Raw genomic sequence first — 25,354 nt, forward strand, 5'->3', positions numbered from 1 at the left:
CCTTCCAAGCCTGTAGTATAAGGGCTTCTCTAAACCAGGCTTTTATCCTGTGATCAAGATTGGTTACTCATGGATGTTTGCGGGTCCTTTACATGATGTCATCAACCTCCAGGGCCACTCCTGTGCTTTGTGACCATTTCGGCAGCTTTATTTGTAATGGGGAAAATGTACTATTTTAAAATGGCAGTTTGAATCGCTCCATGTAATTAGAGTTGCGCTATAGCCACAGCTATACCAAGGTGGAAGTGCGTGTAAAGGGCTAATCTTAATCCCACAAAGAAACTGGAAGCAGAAGCCCCGGTAACATTGTAGGACAAAAAGCCTGGTGTAAAGAAGCCCTAAGTCTCTTTGCAGTTATAAGGACTCTCAGCATCCACTTTTGCTGTCCATCTGTTAATCTCCGCATCACAGTGATGTAATTTAAAAGTGCATGAACATCTGCTATTATCACAGATTTTTCAAGAACAAAGTTTCTACAAGCAGTGACTTCCAACAAAAAATGTGAAAGGCTGTAATCCTCTACGCACTTCCTTGGGAGTAAGCTCCATTTAAGGAAAGGCTGGAAATTGAACTGGGAACTTCTGCTTGAAAATCATGTGCCTTACCAGAACTATCATGTGCTTTACCTTTTCCAATTAAAAGTGTGGCCTCATAGGATTGAAATAAATCATTTTTGGTAGTGGTGGGATGAAGGATGCATTTTGTTTCTAATGCAGTTGCATGTAAAATGCACATGCATGAATATTAAGGGGGCCACATGGTGCCCTGCTATTACATATAAACAATTATGTTTTTCTATCTGGCACATTCAACATGAACACCTTATTAGTTAACTTGTGAGCCCCTTGGGGACAGAACTATTAACATTCAGAAAAACTGTTGAGCCCATGGGATAGAGCAGGGTATAAATAAAATAAAAATAAACAGGCTGCTGCAGAATAAATGAATCATATTCCCAGATGGATTATTTAGAACACACACAGCAGTGTGCAGCAGGGTGGGAGTCCAGCAGTGCTCCTTTGTTTGAGAATCGGGGCGTTACAATCATGTCCATTTTCTTCTGTTTAATTTTGGAGGGTGTCTTTATAAGCATGGGGATGTGATGCACACAGACCATCATAATGCATCTTTGAGAGTGCAAAATTCTTAAAAGGCAGTGGTGCAGGTAGGACATTTTAGACTCTGCAGGTGGGTTGCAATCCTATGCATGTTTAGACAGAAAAATATCCTAGTTCCTAGCATGCCCCAGCCAGCCATGCTGTAGGAGTTGTGGGGTGTTTTTCTGCCTAAACATGCATAGGATTGCACCCTTAATGGTCTTATGGGGGCCTCTTTAGATATCCCTGTGTATTACTTCGGTTGTGAAAAACACCGCTAACATTTCTCTCCCACCCCACGCACCCCCATTTTCACTCCATGCATTACAAGTGCACCTACATTTCTGACAGAGGCTGTTTGCCAACTATGATTAAATAATAATAATCTGAGCATGTGCAATTTTGCATTTTAAACTCACTTAAATCAGCACCATCGTGACTACAGGAATAAAATGGAGTTTGCTTCCGCAGCTCTCAACTGCCACTGTCTGGGTGGCCATTTGCTCCCCCCTCCCCGCAGGGCTGTGGGGCGTAGACTTTGGCCCCAAGGTCCAATCCTAACTGCACCCACTGGCCGAAACAAGACAAGACAGCCTGGCCTTTCCTGCCGGTTGAAGAAGAGGACAAGACCGCAGCCGCCTCTCAAGAGTCCAGGAGTGGCGCTTTCTAGAAAAAGGCGGGAATAAATGCTCCTCCGAATGGAGGGCGGGAACACTGATCAACAGGCCTGGCGGAGCCACCCAAGCGGGAAGCCAGGGGGCACCCTATTGATATCGATGGGGTTTGCCGCCAGAATGGGTCAGTCCCCACAACTGGGAACTCCTTTTCAAGCACGCAGCTTCAGGAGAACTGCGAACTTCCCCACCCCCTCTGCGGGGAAAATGTCCTTTACTTTCGATTATGTATTGACATTTTCTTTGGGCAGCATTTTAATTGCCATCAGTGTTGGGGAGGGGAAAACCCCAACTCGGCTCTAGGCGTGTGCGACGGGGTGCGGGGAAGGAATTTTTTTTTATTATTTTTTTTTACCAAATTACCGAAACCAGCCCTCGCCTCACTTTTCAGAAGCGACTAATCATCAGGCCAAATAGTCGTGTCGCTTCGCGGCTGACGGTGTTTGTTTAAAAACCGGGTCTGCTGCTCCGGGCGCAAACGTTTGCGGGCTTCAAACTCGCAAGAAAGGTATCGTCGGGCAGAAGAGTTGTGTGTGGACTTTAAAAGAAAAATGTGTGAGCATCTTTTTTCTTTTCTTTTTGGGACTGGAGCCGGGCACAGCACGTTTCTTAAACCAAATTATAAGTCCCCCCCCCCGTTTAAGGAAACTCCCCAGGGGAAAACCTGCATCATTCTGCTTTTCCCCAAAAAATCACTTTTACCCGTGGGATACAACGGTTTTTACCGAGTTGGAACTGGTTTTTTTAGTTCCACCGTACGCAAGGACTGACCAGGTGGTCTTGGACAAGTGCGTCCCCACGACCCCCGATTTCTCGGCCTCAGTTTCCTGTCTGTATCTCCGCGTCTGTGACATCCCGGAGTAGACACTGGGCTAGCTGAAATGCGCTTGTCTAAATCAAAAGTGCTCGAGAATTTCTCGAGGTATTTATATTCCTGTCCCCCAGCGACCCCAAGGAGCAATCCATAATAGCTTCAAAGTCGACCCACGAAACCAGAAACAAAAGGGGGGCGGTGTCAGAAAAAGAATAAAAAGCAGCCGGTGTAAACAGAGAGATTCGGGGGGGGGGGAGCCGAATTCAGTGTGTTGCAGGAAAAATAGTCTTGGTGCACCTTAAAGACCAACACGTGCATAAGCTTCCGTGGATATTGCCCACTTTATCAGAGGTGTGCGTGCGTGTATAAATGAGAAAAGCCGGTTTGCCGCCTCTTTCCCAGCCCAACCCTCCCACCGTGGACCACCCACCCACTTTCGCCCAGCGGCGTCTCGAGGCCTGGAAAGCTCGCGCGGGGGACAACTGCATGCGGGCAGGACGCAGCTCGGAAGAGGCTGCACCAAACAGCCATGGGAAGCCTCACCGGCGGCGGCGGCTATGGAGAAACGGGTGTTTCCCCCTCCCCTCTCTTTCCCCCGTTTCTTGAATGAACAATGAGGTGGGGCTAGAATGAAGCTGCCCATTTGCGGAGCGCGAAGTGTTAGAAGCTCCCCTCCTCTGTCTCCTCCCCCTTTTGCTGCTGCTGCGTTGAGTATGCTTCGCCTGCCCCCGGGACCTCCCCAACAGCCGCCGCCGCGCCGGACGCGGCGCATCCAATCTGCAGCCCTCGCTGAAGAAGGAGGAGGCGCCTCGTGACTGGGAAGCTTTGCGCGGCTGCCCGGGGTAGCAAGGGCACTGGGGAAGGAGGGTGGGGGATGGCCAGGATCAGTTAATACCTCAGACACGCCCCGCTTCCCCCAGCCTCCTGTGCCTCGTGGGGTATCTACCTTTTTTCAAAATCAAAAAAAGAAAGCTGGGGGGGGGGGCTGTGGATTTTTTTTTAATCCCCTGGAGTTGAATAGTGAAGGGGGTGTTGGTTGGGAATCATTCCAGATTTGGGGGGGGGGGGAATATATATATATGGTGGATATTGCGCTCAAGATCCGTGTCTGAATGAAACTATGTTCATTTTGAAATCTATTGCACTGGAGCATAGCACTAATTAAAGAGCCTGGATTTAAATACGAATTTCTGTGATGCTTTTCAGATCCCCCCCCCCCCGTCTCTCTTTTCGGGTTCTCTTTCTTGAAGTTCAGAGGCAGGATTTCTGAGTTTTGACATATCCTTGGAAATGTCATTCAAACAGAAGCCTAGGAAATATTTTTTGGAAATCATAGCAATTCAACAATATCTAGAGCCTGTTTTCCCTCCCAGCTTTCTTTTTTGGAATCATCAAACAAACATTTGCATTTAATCTTTTAGAAGACCTGTGATGTTTAATTTTTATTTTTTCCTTTAAGGAAACTTGACAGAAAAGCACATTTCTAATTCAAGTAAGTATTTTCCACAGGAAATTTACTTTGCGTAACTTTTCTTTATTAAAAAGAAAAAAGAAAACCAGCTGAGAGTTTTTAGTTGAACGTGCTTTGCATGAATTTGCATTGGAGGCTGCTCTGCTTAGTAAATCATTTTTAATGTCGGGGTTTTGGAATGTGTGCACAGCAGCTTCTTCATTCTTATCCTAGTACAGCATGTAGGAGAGGGGGTGGGGGAATGCACCTGATTTTGAATAAGTATCTGATTTTCTTATTTTAGATGTATTTCAACACAGAGGAGGGAAGGTTTCTGAAAATAAATGTTATAATCAATATTACATTTGGAATACAGTATTGGCTGCATTTTAAATCCGGTTTGCATCGTGTATCACACACTGAGGAAGAAACGCTGGGAAGACGGAAATACCTTTGAGACCCCAAGGACTCCCCCACACCTCAACAAATGGAACTGCATAGAATAAAACAACTGGATCATATATAAACACGGGCACTTATTACTGGCTGTTTTATTTTTGGGGTCCTGGGGGGGGACATTTCACCTGCTTCTGCTTTCCTTTTTTTCTCTGTCCCCCTCCTCGTTACAAATGATGGCTCATCCTGGGATAAGAGGTTACGATAACAGGGAGATAGTGTTGAGGTACATCCATTACAAGCTGTCACAGAAAGGATATGACTGGGTTGCCAGTGGAGACAGAGAAAACCTTCCTGCTGCTGCTGCTGCTGGGACCTTCCCTGTCCTTGCTGGGCTGGCGTCCCTGCCTTCTGAGCTCCCTGGCTCTGCTGCTGTTAGTAACATTGCTCCTGCTGATGAACTACACCCAGTTCCACAGGTTGTCCACTCAACTTTACGCCAAGCTGGAGATGAATTTTCACGGCGTTACCGGAGGGACTTTGCTCAGATGTCTGGCCAGTTGCACTTGACCCCAGTCACTGCCAGAAGTCGTTTTGTGGCAGTCGTGGAAGAGCTGTTCCGAGATGGGGTCAATTGGGGGAGGATTGTGGCATTCTTTGAATTTGGTGGCATGCTGAGTGTGGAGAGTGTCAGTCGGGAAATGTCACCCCTTGTGGACAGTATTGCTGTGTGGATGACCGAGTACCTGAATAGACACCTGCACAACTGGATCCAGGACAACGGAGGCTGGGTATGTGGCCAGTTGTGTTGTCTGTCTGTCTTTCCTTTCTCAAATACACTAATGTCATTATTTTAAGATTACACTGTGCTGATATATTTGCAGTGGGGTCAAATGTGGCTTGAGTGGCTAGCTTTTCCCAGTGGGTGTCACTGTTACAGGGCAATGGCTCCAGTTATTCTGTGCATAATTGTCTTAGGCAGTTTGCTTATTCCAGACAAAATGTGATAACCAGTTACCATAAACGATGGTCACTGTGGCTGCTTCTCACACCACTGACCTCTTTATACTATTCACAATAATTTCACACCTGCAGTGAAAGAGGACACATACTACATAACTCTTTTGCCAGTTCAGCAAACTTGGAATGAACATCAGTGGCCATACTATGTCAAGGTAGATGTTAAAAGTGAGTTGTTTCAGTGGTGATGTCACTAAGTCCTTCTGGTCTGCTGATGGCCGTGTTGAGCCATGTAAGTTACAGTGAGAACTCCCTTTCTTGTTTCATTCAAGCTTTAATCACTGATGTCCTTCATAGGTTGTGTGAAATTTGCTGGTAAAATGAGGTCACAGTTTAGAAGCATGAGAGAGGAAAACTAATGATGCAGCAGCTAATTCACATCATGTGTGGACTATTTCTTGAATGAGCCTGAAGAAGCAAAGGAAAAAAAATATTGAAAGCAGATTGTCACTATATAACATAGTTAAATGCTCATTATCCAAACCTTGGTTGTTTCGGACTCCTACCTGCACAAATGTTGGGTTGGATCTGGATCTGCCTTCCATGAGAGGAAGGGCTCTGCTCACAGAAGGTCCCTCAACCCGATTTTTGGGGATTCCCCCCACACCATATCTCACCCCATTCAGCAGGGTCTCCTGGCTGGCTCTCTGTGTGGTATTTTCCAGGGGGCTGGAGGGCCTGTTGTGGGAAGTAGCTAGGGAAGTCCACGTCAACCAACGCAGTTGATCCAGCGTAAATCTGGAAGCAATCCTTTGTGTGCATGTCCCATAACCCTTGCAGGTACGCTTGACAACACTTCCATTGTTGCTGAAATTCTTTGTTCATATGTTTGGGATGCTCCTTACACTACTTGTATAACTGAAGTTCTGTATGTGTGCCTTTGTACAGTGCCTGACCATGTTAAGCAGGTGAGGTTCGTATTGATGGGCAAAGTTTTTACAAAGAAAAGAAAACAGTATATGCATCATGTTTTATAGCAGCAAAGATAATTAAATAAGTTTTTAATTTCTTTTTAAAACTATCTTATTTAAAGATACTCTAGAGTTGTTTGAGGGAAAAATAGGAGATGAGCCCCAAATAGGAAATCTGCAGATACATTTTCTTTTACTAATTCTTAGAAAGTGTATGACGTTTGTTGTGATCTACCGTAGTTCTAAGAACAGTTGAATTCTACATAGAGCAGTCAGTGATGGCAGGGAAAGTGGAAGTGTTCAGGAAGGATGAATCTCACCGTACGCAGATAGTGTTACCTTTTCCTGTCTATAACAATGTAATCTAATTCTTTTCTGTTTTGAACAAACGTCTCTGTACACAGCGTTGTTATTTTATTAACTGGAACATCTCATCTTCTTGTTTTATTATATTAAGCTAGTCATTCCCAACTGGTAGGTTTACATTCACTGGTGGAATGTCTCCATGGTAAAAACAATGGTATTGAAAACAAAGTAGAACTAGAAACACTGGGGAAGGGAGGGGTAACTTTAGTGTTTAAAGGTGGGCTTACTTGGGTTGTGACCCACCCCCTTCTTAAGGCGATTCCATATCTTTTTATGAATAGCGGTGCTAAAACTAATTATATATCCCCAACTTCTCTTGTTGAGAGAAATATATGAGCTCTGGGATTGTCTCCTATTAAGTATATTCAGAAAAAGAAATTAGTTAGATAATTAAAATATAGACTAGAAAGTAAAAAAAATTCCAGTAACATCTTTTATTGGGCCATCTGTATCTCTAGAGAATAGCAAGTTTTCATATTACTCACACCAACCCTACCTTCACCCCAAGGTACAACCAGAAAAAACATTTTGACTCCTGTCAGGTTTTTCTTTTGGATCAGATCCGCATATGCTCTTCAAACTACTGTTGATAATATATGCGCCACTTTTTTTTAATACCAAGTATATACTATTAAAACACTGGCAATTTGATCCAAAGTCTGGCGCCTCCAGTGGCGCTTAGGACAAAGCAGATGGGCAGTTGCTCCAGTCCATAATGGGATGAAGATTCTGTAAAGACCTCACATGTGTTTGCAGGCAGAAAAAAACTGGTGAAAATATTGAGGATCAGAATATGAATTGCAAAGAGCTACAATCTTCATTGCTTAGTATTATGAATAACAATATCTATCAAAAGTGACTGTTGGGCTATGTAACCTCTTGGTCCTGTGTTACCTGTCTGTGGTCTGCAATATATGCTTTGTGATGCTGACCACTTTTCAGAAGAGCTCAGGGCTGGTTTGCATGTGTATTTCAGCACTGCAACATCAAATGATGACTTGTACGTGTGAGTAGATCATTGCAGATAGAACTCTCCTCACATCACCTAGAACACAATTCTCCAAGTTCACACATTCATCTGCCAGGCATCAGATGCATAGTAATTAAGTGATACCCATGCTTGTCTGAACCAAGCCTTAGTCTTCAACCTTATTTTGAACTAACAGATTTTCATTATATGATACAAGGCTAGAATAAGAAGCATCTTTTAAATTACAGATATGCAGAATTACTATACTTATCATGCCTTCACCCTAATTTTTGGAAATGTTTTTCTCCTGCACTTCATTATTTCTCTTTATTCTTCCTTCTACCCCAAACCAACTATTATTCACCAGAGGAAAGAGAAACACATGACTTGCTTTCTGGGTGGCACAGGAGAACGCAAATGATTTGCATGCCAATTTAAAATACCACAGTATTGCTCTTGCAAACAAGATATTAATCACAGTGGAAACTTAATATGGACTAGGCATCTTTGCAAGACATTAGTATGTAGGTTTTCCTGCCTTTGATAAACATTTCTTAATTGGATGTTTGATTTTAATTTCCAGTGTCTAGTACTCTCCTTCTTCTCCCCCCGGAGAATGTTTTTCTTTAGAAGTGATGAAAGCAGAGCAGCCATTTATGAGTTAGGAGCCTGACTTCAGGAGATATGGAAAGTGATTACCTTTGGGAAAAACTTGTATTTTTCTTGGAAAATGGATTCTGTGACAAGTCAAGTGTGAAGGTACTGAGTAGATTTCACATTAGCAGTGCTCAGGATGTGGCCCTTCGTAGTCCAGTAGGTGGCTCTTATTTTGCGTGTTTGAGGTGTTCCAGAGAGAAATTAAAACCCAACACAGAAATGCATTTAAGCATTTTATGACAAGTTTGCACTAATACCTGGTCAGTTGAAGAAAACTTGGTTTTTCCTTCATCATAGACCTTAAATGTTTCTTGACTGGAAGGGATTAATATAGTGGCACACACGGGCCCACTGAATAGTTCTTTACTTAGGTTGCAATCCTAAACCACACTTCCTAGCCCCATTGAACACAGTGGGACTTTCTTCTCAGAAAACATGCATAGGATTACACTGTGAAGTGGTTATTTTTATTGGCTTTAGCTGGAGTTGCATCATCATTCCCTTTGTTTTTGATGTTTAGCTGTAAGTGCCATTGCTTACATAGCCTAAACCCCAAGGTTTGCAGAAGTGCAAGAAAACCTAAAATGTATGTGTGGGGGACGACGACACCCCAAAACAGCTGAATGAGAATTGAATGTGCTCAGTGGCCACAGAGTGGTGCTTAACTTTTGCAGTTGACATGCTGGGATAGAATGAAGTGGCTGGAATCCTGAACAGGGAACATTTCACACTGCAACATTTGTTACAGGACCTACTTTTATGTACTAATTCTCCAAGCGTCAGTTGTTATGTAGCCAAAGTGCCACCACCTATGCAAAAGAGGGAGGAATTGGCAGGCTTAGGAGAACTCTTAAGTTTGCAGAAATACAAAGAGTCTTTAGAAAAAATCCTCAGAGGACCCCCCCCCACACACACACACAGCTTAATGAGGGGCTATGGAATGCTGACTAGCTATTGGGTGGGGGGTAGAAATGAAAAACAGGAGGTGAATAAAGTACCTGGAACTCCAAACAAAAGCATTTTGCGTTGCAATATTTTGTTGCATGTCATACTACATTTGCAAAGTTGTATTGGAGCTTTACAAGTTTCGGTGAAGGCTTCCCCCAGAAAGCATCCTGGGATTTGTAGTTTGGTGATAGTGCTGAGATTTTTTATAAAAAAAAGAAATTAAAGATCCCTAGCTGCTACGGTGTACCTACAGTTCTCAAGGTTTCTGGGAAGAAAGAGCGACTGCTAAACCACTTTAACATTATAGTGTAGATATTTTTATTTTTTTATTAAATTTATTAATCGCCCATCTGGCTGGTCACCCAGCCACTCTGGGTGATGTACAACATACCATAAAACAATTTAAAACAATAAAATTCTACCATAAATTTTTTTTTTTAATACCCTAACCCACCCCAAATGCCTGCCTGAACAGCCACGTTTTTAATGCACGACGGAAGCTCATTAAAGAGGGGGCATGACGGAGTTCCCTAGGGAGGAAGTTCCACAGAGTGGGGGCCACCACAGAAAAGGCCCTCTCCCTCGTCCCCACCAGTCTAGCTGTCCTGGCTGATGGGACAGAGAGAAGTCCATCCGAGGCTGATCTTGTTAAGCGGCCTGTCTGGTGTTGTTGGAGGCGCTCCTTAAGATAGGCTGGGCCGGAACCATATAGGGTTTTAAAGGTCAAAACCAACACCTTGAATTTGGCCCGGAAAACAACTGGTAACCAGTGCAACTCCTTCAGCACTGGAGTGATGTGATCTCGCCGGCGGCTGCCTTTAATCAGGCGAGCCGCCGCGTTCTGTACCAGCTGCAGCTTCTGAACCGTCTTCAAGGGTCTTCAAGGTGAGAAGAGATAAGTCTTCTCACCTTGTTATTTTGGACATCTCCTCCAGTCTCTGGGCTTCTTCACATGGAGCTTTTATCCTGCTATTGAGATTGCTCACTCACGGAAGTTTGCAGGCCCTCTAGATGACATTATTAAACTCCAGGTTGTCTCTTGCACTAAATGACCTTTATTCCATTTTTAAATAGATCAGAGATAATGAGGTAGCAAATTACTGCGCTTGTGTGCCACTTGAGTTCCCTCCGTGAAAAAGGAAAAGCCGCAAGAAGAGGGGCTAGATCAATCAAACATATGGAAGACTCAAATATGGGGGAGAAGGAGGGGGAAAGGGGAGGGGGGGAAAGGATGCACATGTTAAGGGAGTCCGTTGTGATGCTGCATTTAAAACAGAAGCAGAAAGCCCCGTTTTAAATGCGGGATTTTAGGCTGGTGTAGAGATGCTGTCTGTCCACAGTTGCAAAAGCTGTTTTAGACAGCACCTAAATGTTCATAGTTTTGGGGAGCTGAGGTTTGTGGGAAAATAGGTCCAAACCCTGTGCTTGTTATGCACACCTGGTTGTTCATTTCTGTGCCCTGTTGTGTGTGTTTGGCAGCTGGCAAACTCTTTGGAAAGCTGTTGATGAGTAGGCCAGATTAATATCTGATGGATTCAGTCTTACCAAGGTCTGATTCACACATGCATGTATATCACTTGATTGCTGTCCTGCAGCTGAACGTGTAAGTTGATACAATGGAAAAGCATTGTGTTTGAGCTGATAAGAGGGGATGTGTGAATGGGCCATCACAGGTTCACATTAGTTTATGAATGTTCGTGTGTGAACTAGCTCCAAGTCTCATGTCTTCAGCCATTTTCTCCCTGTTTCTATACATATGTTGAAAGATACAAGATGGGGGAAAGGAATGGTTACTTAACTGCTTGGATATGGGAGACCCAGGCCAAATTCCTGCTCAGTTACTAGGAGTTGGTATCTTTGTGATTTTGACACACAAAACAAATTTCAAACTGGTGGGAAGCTATCATGCTCCCCCTAGGCCCCCTTAGGGGCTTCATGATCCATATATGGGCCAAAGAAGAAGTTATTCCTTGCTGGCCCAAGGTTCCTGATGCCAGCTGATCCATAGGATCAGAATATGAGACAGGGAGAAAAGACTTTAAACACTAAAAAAATAAGTCTTGAGTACATATGTTTGTTGCAGCGATTTGTAGATTATTAATTTGAATATCTCACAACGTAACATTTCAACTCTGTTGATTAAGTAATATTTATTATGACAATAAGTTGGTTTTACGTAGTGAATTTGAAATTATATCTGAAGGTGAGTGTGTGTTAGCATCAAGCAAAGTGCTTTTCCAACTTGCCCTATGGTAACACAGCAAAAGAGTCAGGATTCATGCTCTGGTATGCAAAATTACAAGCGGAAGCATTTTCCAGCAGGTGAGCTTCAAGGACCAGATATTCCAGTTTAGTGGACCTTGTGTCATCTCACTGGCGGCATCAAGCTCTGCAAGTGAATAAATGCCTCATGAAAAATGGTCTTAGCTCATGTATAAATGTATTCTCCCTGATTTTGTACTGCTATCTTTGATAAGATAAAACGACAGATTGCCAAACCTACTATCATTTTGATTCTCAGCTGTAATCTGTGGTGCAGCTTTGCTTCAGGTGGAAGCCACTGATGGTCTCTAATAAAATGTAGAAGTTCTAGTCACATGCATAGCACAAGGAAGTGGGGAGATCAGATGTGCACCAGACCATGTTTATTTTTAATAACTAGTATATGTACATGAGGCTTTTTACTGCATGATCTTGGGTTACCCAGAATCTTCCTGGACTTATGTTTTCCTAGATTGACTGCAAAAAAATTCCAAAATGCTTCTGAATTCTCTTTAAAGAGCCAGCAGAGCCAAGTCTGTTTTGCCCACAGGAGGCCTCTGTTACCATAAGTATTCGCACACTTCCATCTAATGTAGAACTGAACATTTCTGGAAAAGTTATCCACATAAGTATATCTCCCTAAAATAAGCCTTGCTATTCAAGGAACTCTGAGATACTGATAAACCTACAGGATGTAGAACTTTGTGTCGGGTTTGTATGATAGAGGAGGTAGGGAAGAGATCCTAGGGTCAGCCTAAGAGTACACAGGAGGCAAGACTAAATGATCAGTTTACCCTTTCTGTCCTGGGGCTTTGTGAAATCTATGAAAGTCTTTAGTCTCTACTTTAGTTTAATACATGTGAAAATCTTCAGAGCCTTGCTATATGGAGAACAATAAGTGGTGTGAATGTTTTGTTCTTCAGACAATACTGTAACTCTGGTGCATTCAGTTATGATATCATGCACTGATCCCTGTAACCTGCCAAGGTGAGGCATACTGCATGTTTTTGCCTTATTCAAATCAAAGAGAATTATGCTTTTTAACAAACATGCATTTTTATAATGTTGATGATCATGCTCAGAGTATGTGTGTGTTTGTGAGGAAGGGCAGGGGAGAGAAGGCTCCGTGATGGAAAAAAGAGCGCCTTTTAGAATCATATGCTGATCCTGCTGACGTTATGTTTGGCCTGTTTTTGCACACTTCTGTTCTGCTGTTACTAAACTTTAGTTCTCTTTTGTTCCAGTTGACTGATTGCCTAATGTGCTCTTCCACTTTCTGTTGTGCTTTCTAGTCACTGACGCAGCTCTAGTCTCCTAAATGTCACAGAGTACCATAAGCTTTTCAGAAATCACAGCTGTAACATCCATTTTTTCCTCTCTCCTTTTTCCCATCTTAGATTGTAGCTAGATAATCACTCGCACTCACACACAGAATGTGTGGGACCCATGGGATTAGAAATTTCTGTCTTTTCAGAACGCTGTTAGGGTGCAAGCCTATGCATGTTTAGACAGAAAAAAAGTCCTTCAATTCCCAGCATGCCTTAGCCAGTAGCTGGAGGGATGTTGGGAATTGTAGGGTTTTTTTTCTGTCTAAACATGCATACGATGGGGCCCTTAGTCTGATCCCTGTACCTGAGATTCAGCAATCTTGCAATATGGTTGAAAGCATTTTAGTGATTAAAGAAAATAATCTTTGTTGCATGATATGTTCGGAATTTGTTTCAAAGATGGAATACATGAAGTTTAAAGGTTTAGTAAGTAAGGTTATCTAATTGCACCTTTTCCACATGGACTGTGATTCATAGTTTATTGAACTTGATGGGAACCTTTCAGCTTTCAGTGGGCATTGGATAAGATCCATGGAATGTTAAACTTGTAAGCCATACTTTCAGCTCCCACACAGTGGTATAAATAAAGGATAACTGCATCAAGGATAACTAGAATTGTAACAGTGGCACATAGCAGAGGAGAATCAGGCCTGAGGTTTTATTTCAGAAGGCATAAAGAAAGCAGGCAAAGGGTGTGTGTGTGTGTGCGCGCACGCGCGTGTGCATGCGTGTTTGTAAGTTTGTGTTGACTTCACCCCAATAGTTGGAAATTACATGTAAATAGTGGGTTCAAACTGACTTATTTGACCAGACAATGAACCTTTGTCATACAAGAAGGGTTTTGTTTGCAATGGGGACAGGGGATGCATGCTCTTACAAAATAATAACTCCCAGCTTGATGCAAGCAGCTTCTCAAAGCAAATACTTGTACTCGGGTAAATAATTTAATAACATGAGAGTAAAGAGGAGCTTGGGTAAGGAGTAAGCAGCCAGGGCAGGTATAAGATGTCTGTTACTTGGGGCAACAATGCAACCCCAAATTTACCAATCAGACTCTAAATGTGAGCAGTAAAACAACTTTTGATGTTGTTTGTGAGCTATGAACTGAGCTGTTATACATCTTCTTTTCTCACACAAACTGGAAAATAAAGTTTATGCTTCACCTGTTATCTCCATGCAGCAAATGCTGGTTCTAGTGGTCTGTGACCAGTAACAAATACCATAACCATGAGAAAGGAGTTGAGCTTGTTGGCAACCCAGCACACATTTATTTCTCAGGGTAGTTCTGGGATGGTGTTTTTCACTCCATGTATAGCAGTACGATGGATAGAGGTGTGGAGTGTTATACATCTTCTGCTCCGCAGCAGAAATAGTATCTGCAAATACTTGGCAAGTGAAAATGCTGGTAATGGGTTAGAGATTTTATTGTGTTTTGGCTGTTTGATTTCATTAATAATCTGTTTTTTTTAAAAAAAAAATTGGCTCTTGAAAGTGCCCACAGCTTGACAACTTTTCCAAGTGCCCCCATGAAGGAATTCTTGCTTTCCATTTGAGTTAACGCTGTTGTTGGGGTTAGTACTGCCATTAGCATTACCAATCCACTCTATTTTCAATTTAATTGTATTCCTTTTGGACGCATATTAAATATATCACTTATATAGAAACTTAAGCAGTTGAATTTCACTTCGTTAGACCATTGGTTCATCTGGCCCTGTATTATCAACACTAATTTGCAGAAGGTTTTCCAGAGATTCAGACAGGAGTCTTTCCCAGCCCTACCTGGAGGTGCTGGGGATTGAACCAGAGATGTTTTGCATGCAAAGCAGATGCTTTACCATTGACCGGATTTGCATGATCACAGAGGGGGAAATAAGCCATGGTGGCTTATTTCCCCCTCCCTGTGTGCCTGTCACGTCCTGGGAGGATTAACATAATTACTCTCAGCAGCATACCTTGTCATGTGTGAACCTGTCGAGGATGGCTTGTTGCAGCAAGCCAGCCTCGCTGGGTTCATATGACATGAAAAGCCATGCTGCTGAGGGTAATTATGCTAATCCCCCAGCATGTGACAGGTATACGCAGAGCGGGAAATAAGCCACTGTGGTTTATTTCCTCTTCTGTGATCATGTGAACCAGGCCACTGAGCTATAGCCTTTTCTCAACATGCATGAGCCTCACTCACAGACTGACAGACTCACAAAAGAGTAAAAACCATTAAGGTACTTCCATAACAAGTAGCAAGTTGAAATTTGGTACACACCTAGGGATAGATTCAGACTAAGTTAGTTGCACTTAGTTCCCATTACAATTGGTGGGACTTGTCATGACTAACTTATTTTGCGTCCACCCCATCGTTTGAGACAACTTCATTACTAAGAACAGTTCATTAAAAACAAACAAAAGTTTGGGAGGCTAGATATGTACAGTAAGATGCATGTAGTAGCATATAGATAGCACACACATCTCTAGATGGAAGTCCCATAATTTGTTATATTTGAAGTACCGGTTTCAGCTCATATCTAGTCTAGGCCAGGGTTAGGCAGAAAGCAGATCTCCAGATGGTTTGGACTTCAACTCCCAGTATTCCTGACCATTGGCCATATTACAGGGTCTTCTGGGAGTTGAAGTCCAAAAATATCTGGAGATCTACCTTCTCCCCACCACTGGTCTAGCCCATTTGGGAATGTGGCAGTATTGACTAAGCAAGTAAGTACACTAGCTGAGTAGATTAACAAAGACATGACACATAGGACAGGTTCAGAGGTGAAGTTGCACACATTAAACTTATTCATGAGTGAGTTCTGTTGAACTATAAAAGACTGTGGGCTTGTCTGCACAACACATTTTAAAATTGTTTAAAACTCTTTATTATAATTCTCGAAATAGTGAAAATAGAAGTTAAATTAAAGAGCTTCAGATAAATAATGAATTCTCAGTACCTTCCAAAAACTATCCCGTGTGCAAACCAGTTTACATCTGAAGTGCAGATGTGCCCTGTGACACAAATCACATTATTTGACTGACATCTGTGCTTTAGTGTATATATGAAATAATAGAATTCTTGCACTCCTCACTAATTTTGAAACAAACTAAAAATGTGATGACATTAGTAGCTGGAATTACATGATAGCACTTAAATCTTCTTGAAACATGTAAAACACCTAGAACCATAAAACAAAGTCTCTGTGCAAATGTAATCATATAGACTTTAAATGTTGCTTATAGGAATGTCTGTTACTTGCTAAAATAATACAGCATGATTGCAACATAGCCAAAATTAATTGCACAGTTACTTGGTAGCAATCCCTGCCTTCCCCTGAACGTGGTGGGATTTAGTATAATTTGCCTGTTTAGTAGCTAAAATTAATGTAGGGCTGCAATCTTTTGTTTGTTTATAACATTTATCATCTGATTTTCTATTAAGAAATATTGAAAGTGATGTACAAAAGAAGAAAATGACAACAATAGCAGTACAAGGCAACAGAATAAATAAGATGTTCTAAAACTGAAAAGTGGAGCGGAAGTCAACAAACAAAATACAAGTAAAATTCAAAGTAGCAGCAGTAAGATGATAAAATTGTAAAACTAAATAATATAAAAAGCTTGAGTAACAAATTAGTTTTTAAATTGTCTCCTGAATGATACAAGACTTGGTGCCTCTCTTATTTGTGAGTGAGTTCTGTTGAACTCTGTGGAGCTTCTTTCTGGGTAAATATGCATAGAATCAGGCTGTGGTCATCAGAAGGGAAAAATTATATCATTGCTGACAAATAACCTGCCTTTTTATCACTAGGGATACTTGCTGTTGTATCCCAATGAATTACAAAAAGACTGAGGGCATGGTCCACCCCTTTGCGTCATTTGGGAGGGGATCATGGCGCCCTTTTAACTCCTCCATCCTCAGCATCTCAGCTGGTTGCAGACAGCAGTAGTACTGCACAACATGTCTGGCCATTATATACAGTGGGTGGTCCCTCACTTCCACAGGGCAGTCCCACTATTCCTTGGGCTGCATATGCACAGGTTACATACACTTCCTCAGAGAGTGTAGTCTGCAGACCAGGACTATGGGGAGAACAGGCCCTCTGCATCTTACCATGGGAGCACCATAACCTTCCCATTCTAAGTAAGGGGAAGGCATGTTGCAGTCTGCTAACACTATAAACACCTGCCTCAAGGTCACTGTGGGAGTGAAGAGTGGGCTACTGTCAGGGTTGTAGCTGAGCCCAGAGTCCCAAAGCAGCTCTGATTCTGAGGAGGAGATACAATTCGTGGGAAAGGAACTCTCTCAGACTTCAGAGGCGCAGCTGGAGGGGGAGCCCCCCCCCCCGCTCACATCCCTGGGAGCGACAGTGAACCAGGCGTGGAAAGGGAGGGACAACCTGAGCTTCTAGACGCAAGGTGCAGACACAGGCACAAGCGAGAGATTGCAGGGGCCGAGCTTCGGTGCTCAGCCCGATTGGCTCGACATCAACAGCTGCGCCCAGAAGCATCACGGGAGAGGGGGAGATCTTCCCCTCCCACTCCTTAAGTTCAGAGAGTTGCCGCGTTTTCCCCAAACGGAGATCAACTGACGGCCTGACCCTTAGAAACCCCTAGATGGCTGTTCCTTTGCAGTTCTCCGAGTCTCTAGCAATTAGCATCTGTATGCCTCATTAGGATAAATGGAATTAAAGCCTTGGAAAGCAGCCCTTTTGTCTGAGTGTTGATTCTGGCTATTGGAGAAGTCAGTGGGTAACAGGGGCACCCTGACAGCTACGTTGAACCTTATGCAGATTCCATCCTGCACATGTGGCTCTGGGTCAGGGTCAGTAGTGCCTTGAGTTCTTAATGTGTCTTTAAAGAAAACATGTCCATGAGTTTGTGCTTCATAAGTTTGAAACTGAGAACCCTGAGGAGTTTTAAAATATACTTTAAGGTGTTTTATGTATTTTTTTAAAAAACAAGGATGGGCAGATATTTTGACCTACAACTCCCATCAGCCCTAGCCAGGATAGCCAGTGGTGAGGGATGATGGAAGTTGTAGGCCAAAATAACTAGAGTCCGCAAGTTGCCCACCTCTGTTTTAAAATTTGGCAAAGGCCATAAGTACACAAGCAAACAAACAGAGTTGCCAAGTTGCTAAAATGGACACTCCCCCACCCCCTTTAAATCTACCAATGCAACTAGTGTAGTGTGGGGAGAAAGGTAGTACTGAGACATCACTGCAGAGCAGTGGGAGGGAATGCTCATGTCTTTACTAGTGGGTGCTGAGTAGTGGGCTTGGAGGTTGGGTTCATCTGCTCAGGTGGAGAGCGCTAACTTCACCAGGCTGCTCAGGGCTAGGCAGGCCATTCAGCAGGTGTGGACCCAGCCTCCTCTGCCTCAGTTTCTGTCTCCTGATGCCTGCTGGTAAGGTTGTGGGTCCTCTTCTCCCTCAGCAGTGGCAGCCGAGTCCTAGTTCCCATCCCACACTTCGGTGGCCACATCGGGAGCTTTGAAGGGGCAAAGTTTTCAGGTTGAAAATCTGACAACCCTAAAAATAACTGATTAGAAATCTGCCTATTCAGAATTGTTAATAATCAAACTGCTGAGGCTGAAACAATTTAAGTAGAGCTATTCACTTTGAAAGGCCTATTTACAGTGAGGTTCTGATCAAAGCTTATTTCCCCCTCACCATCCTCCTTTGTGGGCGTAATTTAGGTGGTGAAATTACTGTGAAAGGAGATGAACGTGCCATGAAAAACTTTCCAAACTAATCGTTCTCTTGAGAACAATTCTAGTACCATTAGATCTTCAGAAAAGTTTCCCACGTCTGGTTCAGGACATGATCTTAGGCAAGTCAGTCATCCTTATTGCAGTATGATAAACTGAGTTACAAAGAAATCAAATAACTTGATTGGAGTAGCACATGCTTAAATGGGAAAAGATGTTAAAATTCTTAGGGTGGAATCCTATGCATGTTCAGGCAGAAAAAAAAACTCCCAGCATGCTGGGAGTTGTAGGACTTCTTTCTGTCTAAACGTGCATAGGATTTCACCCTCAATTGACTACCTTGTGCAATAATGACATATCACCACAGCATGCTCATATGTAACAGTCTTTCTGTTGACTATACTTCTTTCCTTATGAAAAGTGTTTGGATGTTAATGGAAGAAACACTACTTTTTCAATTGGAAATTGACATTTTCAAGATTTTATTACAAGTGGCTGAGCCAAAGGGGAAAAAGTGCCTCTGGTGTCGAAAAACCTTACATAAGTTAGTGAAGAGAACAACTTTTTAGAGGGTTGCCCTTCCCCTCTTCATTGTTATTGTTCGAACAACAAGTTTTAAAAGTAACTTATTAGTTTTAACTGGGCTGCCTTACAAAGTGCAGCAACTGCAGCTTTAAGTTAAATTATCTCAATGATTGTACTGCAAGATTTAGGCTGCAATCCTCTACCCACTTACTTGAGAGTAAGCGCCATTCATCTCCGTGGAACTTATTTCCTAGTAGACATATATAGGATTGAACTGTTAAACATCATCATCATTGTTGTTGTTATTATTGTTGTTATTATTTTGAGCCCCAGGATAGGGATGAGAAGGGCTATGAGTCAAAATTAAACAAAACCCCTAACAGTTAGCAAGCCTAGCAGGGTTCCACAACTGTAATAACTGCTGATTAAATCAAGTCTCATAGTGTGCGGTGGTGGTTCTTTCTGGATTACGGAATACTAGTTGCATCCATTTGGGGGTAGCACTAAAAATTACAAAGCAAAACGTGCTTTGCCTTGTAATGGTAAATCTCCCCAGCAAATGCTTCCACACAGGATATTTTTTCTTACTTTTTCTTAGCCACACTTTGAAACTAGAGGAAGTCTGCCTGTGGAGGAAACATTCTGGGGGTTTGCATGATGTAATTGGAATCTAGCTCATTCTCCCCTGCAAATATTTCTTTTTGCTGATTCTCCCTGCAAAAGCCCTCCCTTCCACTCCTGTCCCTGTAATTATCCCATGGCTGCACCACTGTGTTCCAGTGTTGTGTGAAATGGTTGCTCTGTTTTCTGCTTCAGAATCAGACATTTGAACTAGCCTTGTTACTGGATACAGCCAGACACAAAAATCAGCTTTCAAATCACAGGGATGTCTAGAGGGAACATAGTGGAACAGAAAATGGGTAAGGGCTTGTGCAGTACTAGAACTTCATGTAACAGTGGATTATCCTTTAGCAACATGGCTGCATTTGTGTGAATGCATCCAAAACACAATATAACACAGAAGCACAAAACTGTTCCTTTTCTTAGCTAATCAATAAAGTTGTGATGAAATCATAGAATCATAGGATAGTAGGGTTGGAAGGGGCCTACAAGGCCATCGAGTCCAACCCCCTGCTCAATGCAGGAATCCAAGTCAGAGCATCCCTGACAGATGGCTGTCCAGCCTCGTCTTGAACGCCTCCAGTGTGGGAGAGCTCACTACCTCCCTAGGTCATTGGTTCCATTGTCGTATTGCTGTAACAGTCAAGATGTTTTTCCTGATGTTCATCTGGAATCTGGCTTCCTGTAACTTGAGTCCATTATTCCGTGTCCTGCACTCTGGGATGATCGAGAAGAGATGCTGGCCTTCCTCTCTGTGACAGCCTTCCAAGTCCTTGAAGAGCTCTATCATATCTCCCCTCAGCCTTCTCTTCTGAAGGCTAAACATGCCCAGTTCTTTCAGTCTCTCTTCATAGGGCTTTGTTTCCAGTCCCCTGATTGCCCCCCTTCCTCTCCAGTTTGTCTGCATCCTTCTTAAAATGTGGTGCCCAGAACTGGACACAATACTCCAGATGAGGCCTAACCAGTGCTGAGTAGAGGGGAACTAGTACTTCCTGGAATTTGGAAGCTATGCTTCAATTAATGCAGCCCAAAATGGCATTTGCCTTTTTTGCAGCCACATCACATTGTTGGCTCATATTCAGCTTGTGATCTTCAATAATTCCAATATCCTTCTCGCTTGTAGTGTTGTTGAGCCACGTATCCCCCATCTTGTAACTGTGCATTTGGTTTCTTTTTCCTAGGTGCAGAACTTGGCATTTATCCCTATTAAATATCATTCTTTTGTTTTCTGCCCAGCACTCCAGTCTATCAAGATCACTTTGAATTTTGTTTCTGTCTTCCAAAGTATTAGCTATCCTGCCCAATTTTGTGTCATCTGCAAATTTGATCAGCATTCCCTGCACCTCCTCCTCCAAGTCATTAATAAAAATGTTGAAGAACACTGGGCCCAGGACTGAGCCCCATGGTACCCCGCTCGTTACCTCTTCCCAGTCCCATTGATAAGCACTCTTTGAGTCTGATTTTGTAACCAACTGTGGATCCACCGGATCGTTGTTTCATCTAGCCCTCCACTTTGAGCTCGTTTGCTCATCAGGATATCATGGGGCACTTTGTCGAAAGCTTTGCTGAAGTCGAGGTATATTATGGTTACAGCATTCCCACGGTCCACAAGGGAGGTGACTTGATCAAAAAATGAGATCAGATTCGTCTGGCAGGATTTGTTCTTGACAAATCCATGTTGGCTTTGAGTAATCACTGCATTGTTTTCAAGGTGCTTACAGATGGATTAGGGCTGCGGTGGCTTAGTGGTTAAGACACTGAACTGCAGACTGGAAGGACGGCAGGTCAGCAGTTCGAGACCTGAGTGCTGCGTGACCGAGTGAGCTCCCGTCTTCAGTCCCAGCTCCTGCCAACCTAGCAGTTCGAAAGCAAGAAATTGCAAGTAGATAAATAGGTACCGCCTCAGCGGGAAAGGTAACAGCATTCCGTGCACCTTGGTGTTCAGTCATGCCGGCCACATGACCACGGAAGCGTCTTCGGACAGCGCTGGCTCTTCGGCTTAGAAACGGGGATGAGCACCGCACCCTAGAGTCAGACACGACTGGTTGGGGACACCTTTACCTTTACCTTTACAGATGGATTGCTTTATCTGCTCCAGAATTTTCCCAGGGATTGATGTCAGACTGACTGGTCTGTGGTTCCAAATTTAGAGTGGAACATCAGCTATGGTGTTCTGTACTTCCTTTCATTGTCAAGGTCAATTCATAGTTGTCTTTAGATGAGACTGTGTGCTGCCAATCGTAAATGTTGCCCATCATGTGGAAAGCAGCCACTGATTACATCCTACTTTTTATGCTTTGCTGGTTGCAGTCTTGCTACTTAAAAGGCCTGATGGGTAAAAGGATGTCTGAGAATCAGACTGAATGAAACCAAGGCAACAACATTTCTGAACTTCTGGAATGAAAAGCAAAACCTAGTGCTGTCATCTCATCATCATCTGATCACTTCTATGAGTAGGGAAGGTAGTTCATGGAATTTGAATGGGTAGGTTTGGGAGTACCATGCCAAACAATAGCTTTGTTTAAATAAGAATTTCTCACTGGCCTTAACAAGAAGTGGTATAATATATTGCAAATGCATTAATATATTAAGGTAGAGAGACCGCAAGCTGCTTACATGGTCGTTTTTTCCATCAATAACACTAAACCAGAATAAGCGGTTTTAAGCCCACTTAAGACTAGTGATACCAAAAGGCAATCAAGAAAAAGAAAATGTTGGGTTAATGTAGAAACATTTTGACTGGATTTGCCTGTGGTATTTACATTGCAAAGGTTGTCACTTGAATAAATAGTTTGGTTCACCAGAAACCTGGATTTAATAAAAATGGCAATATTACCATATTGTTTGTGGCAATGCGCTTTATGCATAGAAATTATTTATTTTTTATTGCTTTTGAGCTGTTGGGGATTTTTTGTAGAACCATTCGGATTTCTCCTTTATCTTTAAGACTTAAATATTAAGCCATGCTTGTTGTCTTAATAATCAGCTGATGAATTTCACCCACACTTCATTATCACGAGTTAGATGCTTATGACTTCTCTCCACTCTGCTGTTTGTCACAAACAAGGGAGGAACATATCTAAGCAGATATTTTTTACCTTTATGGGTTTTCCAAGTGCGATCCTTTCCAAAATCAGCAGTTTTGTCATGTGTTTTTCCCTGGTAGTGGTTTTGATCACAGTTCACTTTTCCAACAGCAAAAAAGAAGAAAAAAGAAGTGGGAATCTAAAAACATTTCTGATTCCAAGAAGAGTGAAGACAAATTCTTCTATGAATAGTTTTGTGATCAAATAAAAAACAAAATTAGAACTTGTAATCCTACCTACATGATGCTTGTGGGAAATCACATACTCATGAGGCATCAGATGGGGAATTCTTCAGAATATATAACCATACTTGCTCTCTCTCTTAAAAACACACATACAGTTCTCCTGCTTTCCGGGTGTGAAGTCTACAAGGAGATACATCAGACAGACCTTACTATGTTTTTAATAGCCCACCTAAGCTATAAGGAATATACTCTGAAGAATTTCCTGGCGAATGCTGTTAGTTAGGATGCACTCTAACTGAAAGTCCAGTTGTTGTGGGCAATGTAAAAGTGTACATTGGTTTGATTACTCTTTTCTGCTCATCTAAGACCTATGGGGGCATGGTACTGAGATGCTTGCAGCTGCTTTGCAGCTTTAGCTAAAGCAGCCTTCCCCAATATGGCGTCCTCCAGATGTTTTGGACTACAGCTCTCATCAGCCACAACCAGCATAGGCAATGGTCAGGGATAATGGAAGTTGTAGTTCAAAATATCTGGAGGGCACCAGGTTGGGGAAGCCTGAGCTAAGGAGTTAGAAATCAATCCCATTTCTTCTCTGTGGATGATTTGCCCAATGGGGAAATCCTGACCTGGTTATTTCCAGCTCGTGTTCCCAACATGTCTCTCTTGCATTGTTTCCACCTGAGAGTTCTTGTGGTAGAAGTTCACTGTTTGGAAGTACCCCTCTCCCACCCCACCTCAGTCAGTAGTGCCCCCTACATGAAAAGCTTACATGGAGGCTAAACCTTTTGTATGGATCATGGGTTGGATAATGAAGGTTGTTTCAAACTGAAGCCCCCACCCCCCCACACACAAATCAGAGGTAGCACAGTCACATGTGAAGATTGTACCATGGCAGGGACTAAACATTTGAAGCAGCCCCACATGATGAAATAAATGGGAATTCAAACTGCTAATATTTCTTTCTTTTTGCTTCCTCCTCCATTTTCAGTTGATGTGTAAGGTTTTACAGTGATGCAGTTTTTATAAGACCATTTCATAACTAGCTTTTATGTAAAGGATGAATAAAAATATAACTGAGTAAGGAACTGTATGGATTTATGATATATGTGGCATACTTTTAATCCTGCATAACTATGCCTGATTTCTCTATTGAAAAAGGTTTTGAGATTCATAAGAATAGTTTTTTTAAAAAAACCAATTCAGTATTTAAATAATATTTTAATACCTATGTTTAATGAATGTATGCGAAGCCCTGGAATAAAAAAATACATTTTTAATGAAAAGTAAAAGTGCTATTAAAATTTGCCCATATCTGGCTTTAGACTTATGGACTCTATCCAGTGTCACAGAAGCAGACTTCCGATCACACAATGGGACTTCCCCTTCCTGTCTTCCCTCTTTGCATTCCTGTGCACCCCTCCAATGTACTCTGGAGGGAGTAGATTTGGGGTGTACATGGAGGGCTTTGTGCAGGGAATCCATTCCGTCAGCAGTGTCCATTCTCTTGGTAGACAGACAACATTGGATACAATCCTATGTCTTCCTGCTTCAAGAATTTATGCCTTGAATTGAACATGATGCAGTTCATGATGCATTTTCTGTTTCTCCCATAAGATGCTAAAGCTTTGGACAGCTGAAGCATTTGGGAATTACTTTCTGCATTTCCTCATTGTTCCTACTTAATTTAAAGGCAGCAAGGGGTGCTTGGATCTACTAGAGTGGAAGGTAGGATCTCCCTAGTGTTGGCACGCATTCTTTAATGCACTCTTTTCACAGATTAAAGTTGTTTCTGTTTGCAAATGCATCTGCTTGCTGATATTTATAGTTCTGTTTTTCTGTTTTTGAGGTTTTCCTGACTTTTAGGTTGTTCTTGTGTGGTTATTGATAATAGATTCTGTGTTTTTATTGCTGTATGTAGCTTCTGGTACTTTTAAGTAGAGAACTGATACATTTCTCATTGGCTGGGATACACACTTGGTCATGCTTAGAGTAGACTCATTGAAATCAATGGGACAAGTTAGTCATGAGTAACTTCTCCTGTGGATTTCAGTGGGTTTACTCTAAGGATGACTAAGTCCGAACTCAACCCATTGTCCAATATATTAGTATTATTAAAATTAGAAATGGAACACACTTTAGGGAGAATGCAGTCCCTTTCTGCATCTCCTCTCTACCTTATGCACTTAGGAATCCTCTACTATCAACTTGTCACCCCTGTCAGCAGCCTTCCAGTGCACAGAGAGCTGTGCTTGTGGGAAGGTTGCGCACACCTAGTGCAATGCATCTTGCAGAAGTGGGGAAGAAATGGCCTTCTAGATGTTGTTGGATTCCAGCTCCCATTGACACCAGC

At 42.5% G+C, this 25,354-nt stretch overlaps 1 protein-coding gene across 4 annotated transcripts in view; it reads left to right on the forward strand.

Annotated features, from left to right (window-relative positions):
* The first annotated feature begins 1,852 nt into the window (after window positions 1-1,852).
* BCL2 (BCL2 apoptosis regulator) overlaps window positions 1,853-25,354 on the forward strand; it is a 169,993-nt gene continuing 146,491 nt past the window's right edge. The window contains exons 1-3 of one of the 4 annotated variants that reach the window (XM_084850509.1): window positions 1,853-2,326; window positions 4,045-4,077; window positions 4,340-5,222. In XM_084850509.1, the coding sequence (XP_084706635.1) occupies window positions 4,665-5,222 (558 nt within the window). In that variant the 5' untranslated portion in view covers window positions 1,853-2,326; window positions 4,045-4,077; window positions 4,340-4,664. Of the gene's footprint in view, window positions 2,327-3,322; window positions 3,524-3,656; window positions 4,078-4,339; window positions 5,223-25,354 lie in introns of those variants that run through there. The other 3 variants (XM_084850510.1, XM_084850511.1, XM_084850508.1) reach the window with 3 other exon arrangements.

This window comes from Heloderma suspectum, chromosome 4 (assembly GCF_057233095.1).
Source record: "Heloderma suspectum isolate Gila_16-S chromosome 4, 16-S_ref, whole genome shotgun sequence".
NCBI classification, from domain to species: Eukaryota; Metazoa; Chordata; class Lepidosauria; order Squamata; family Helodermatidae; genus Heloderma; species Heloderma suspectum.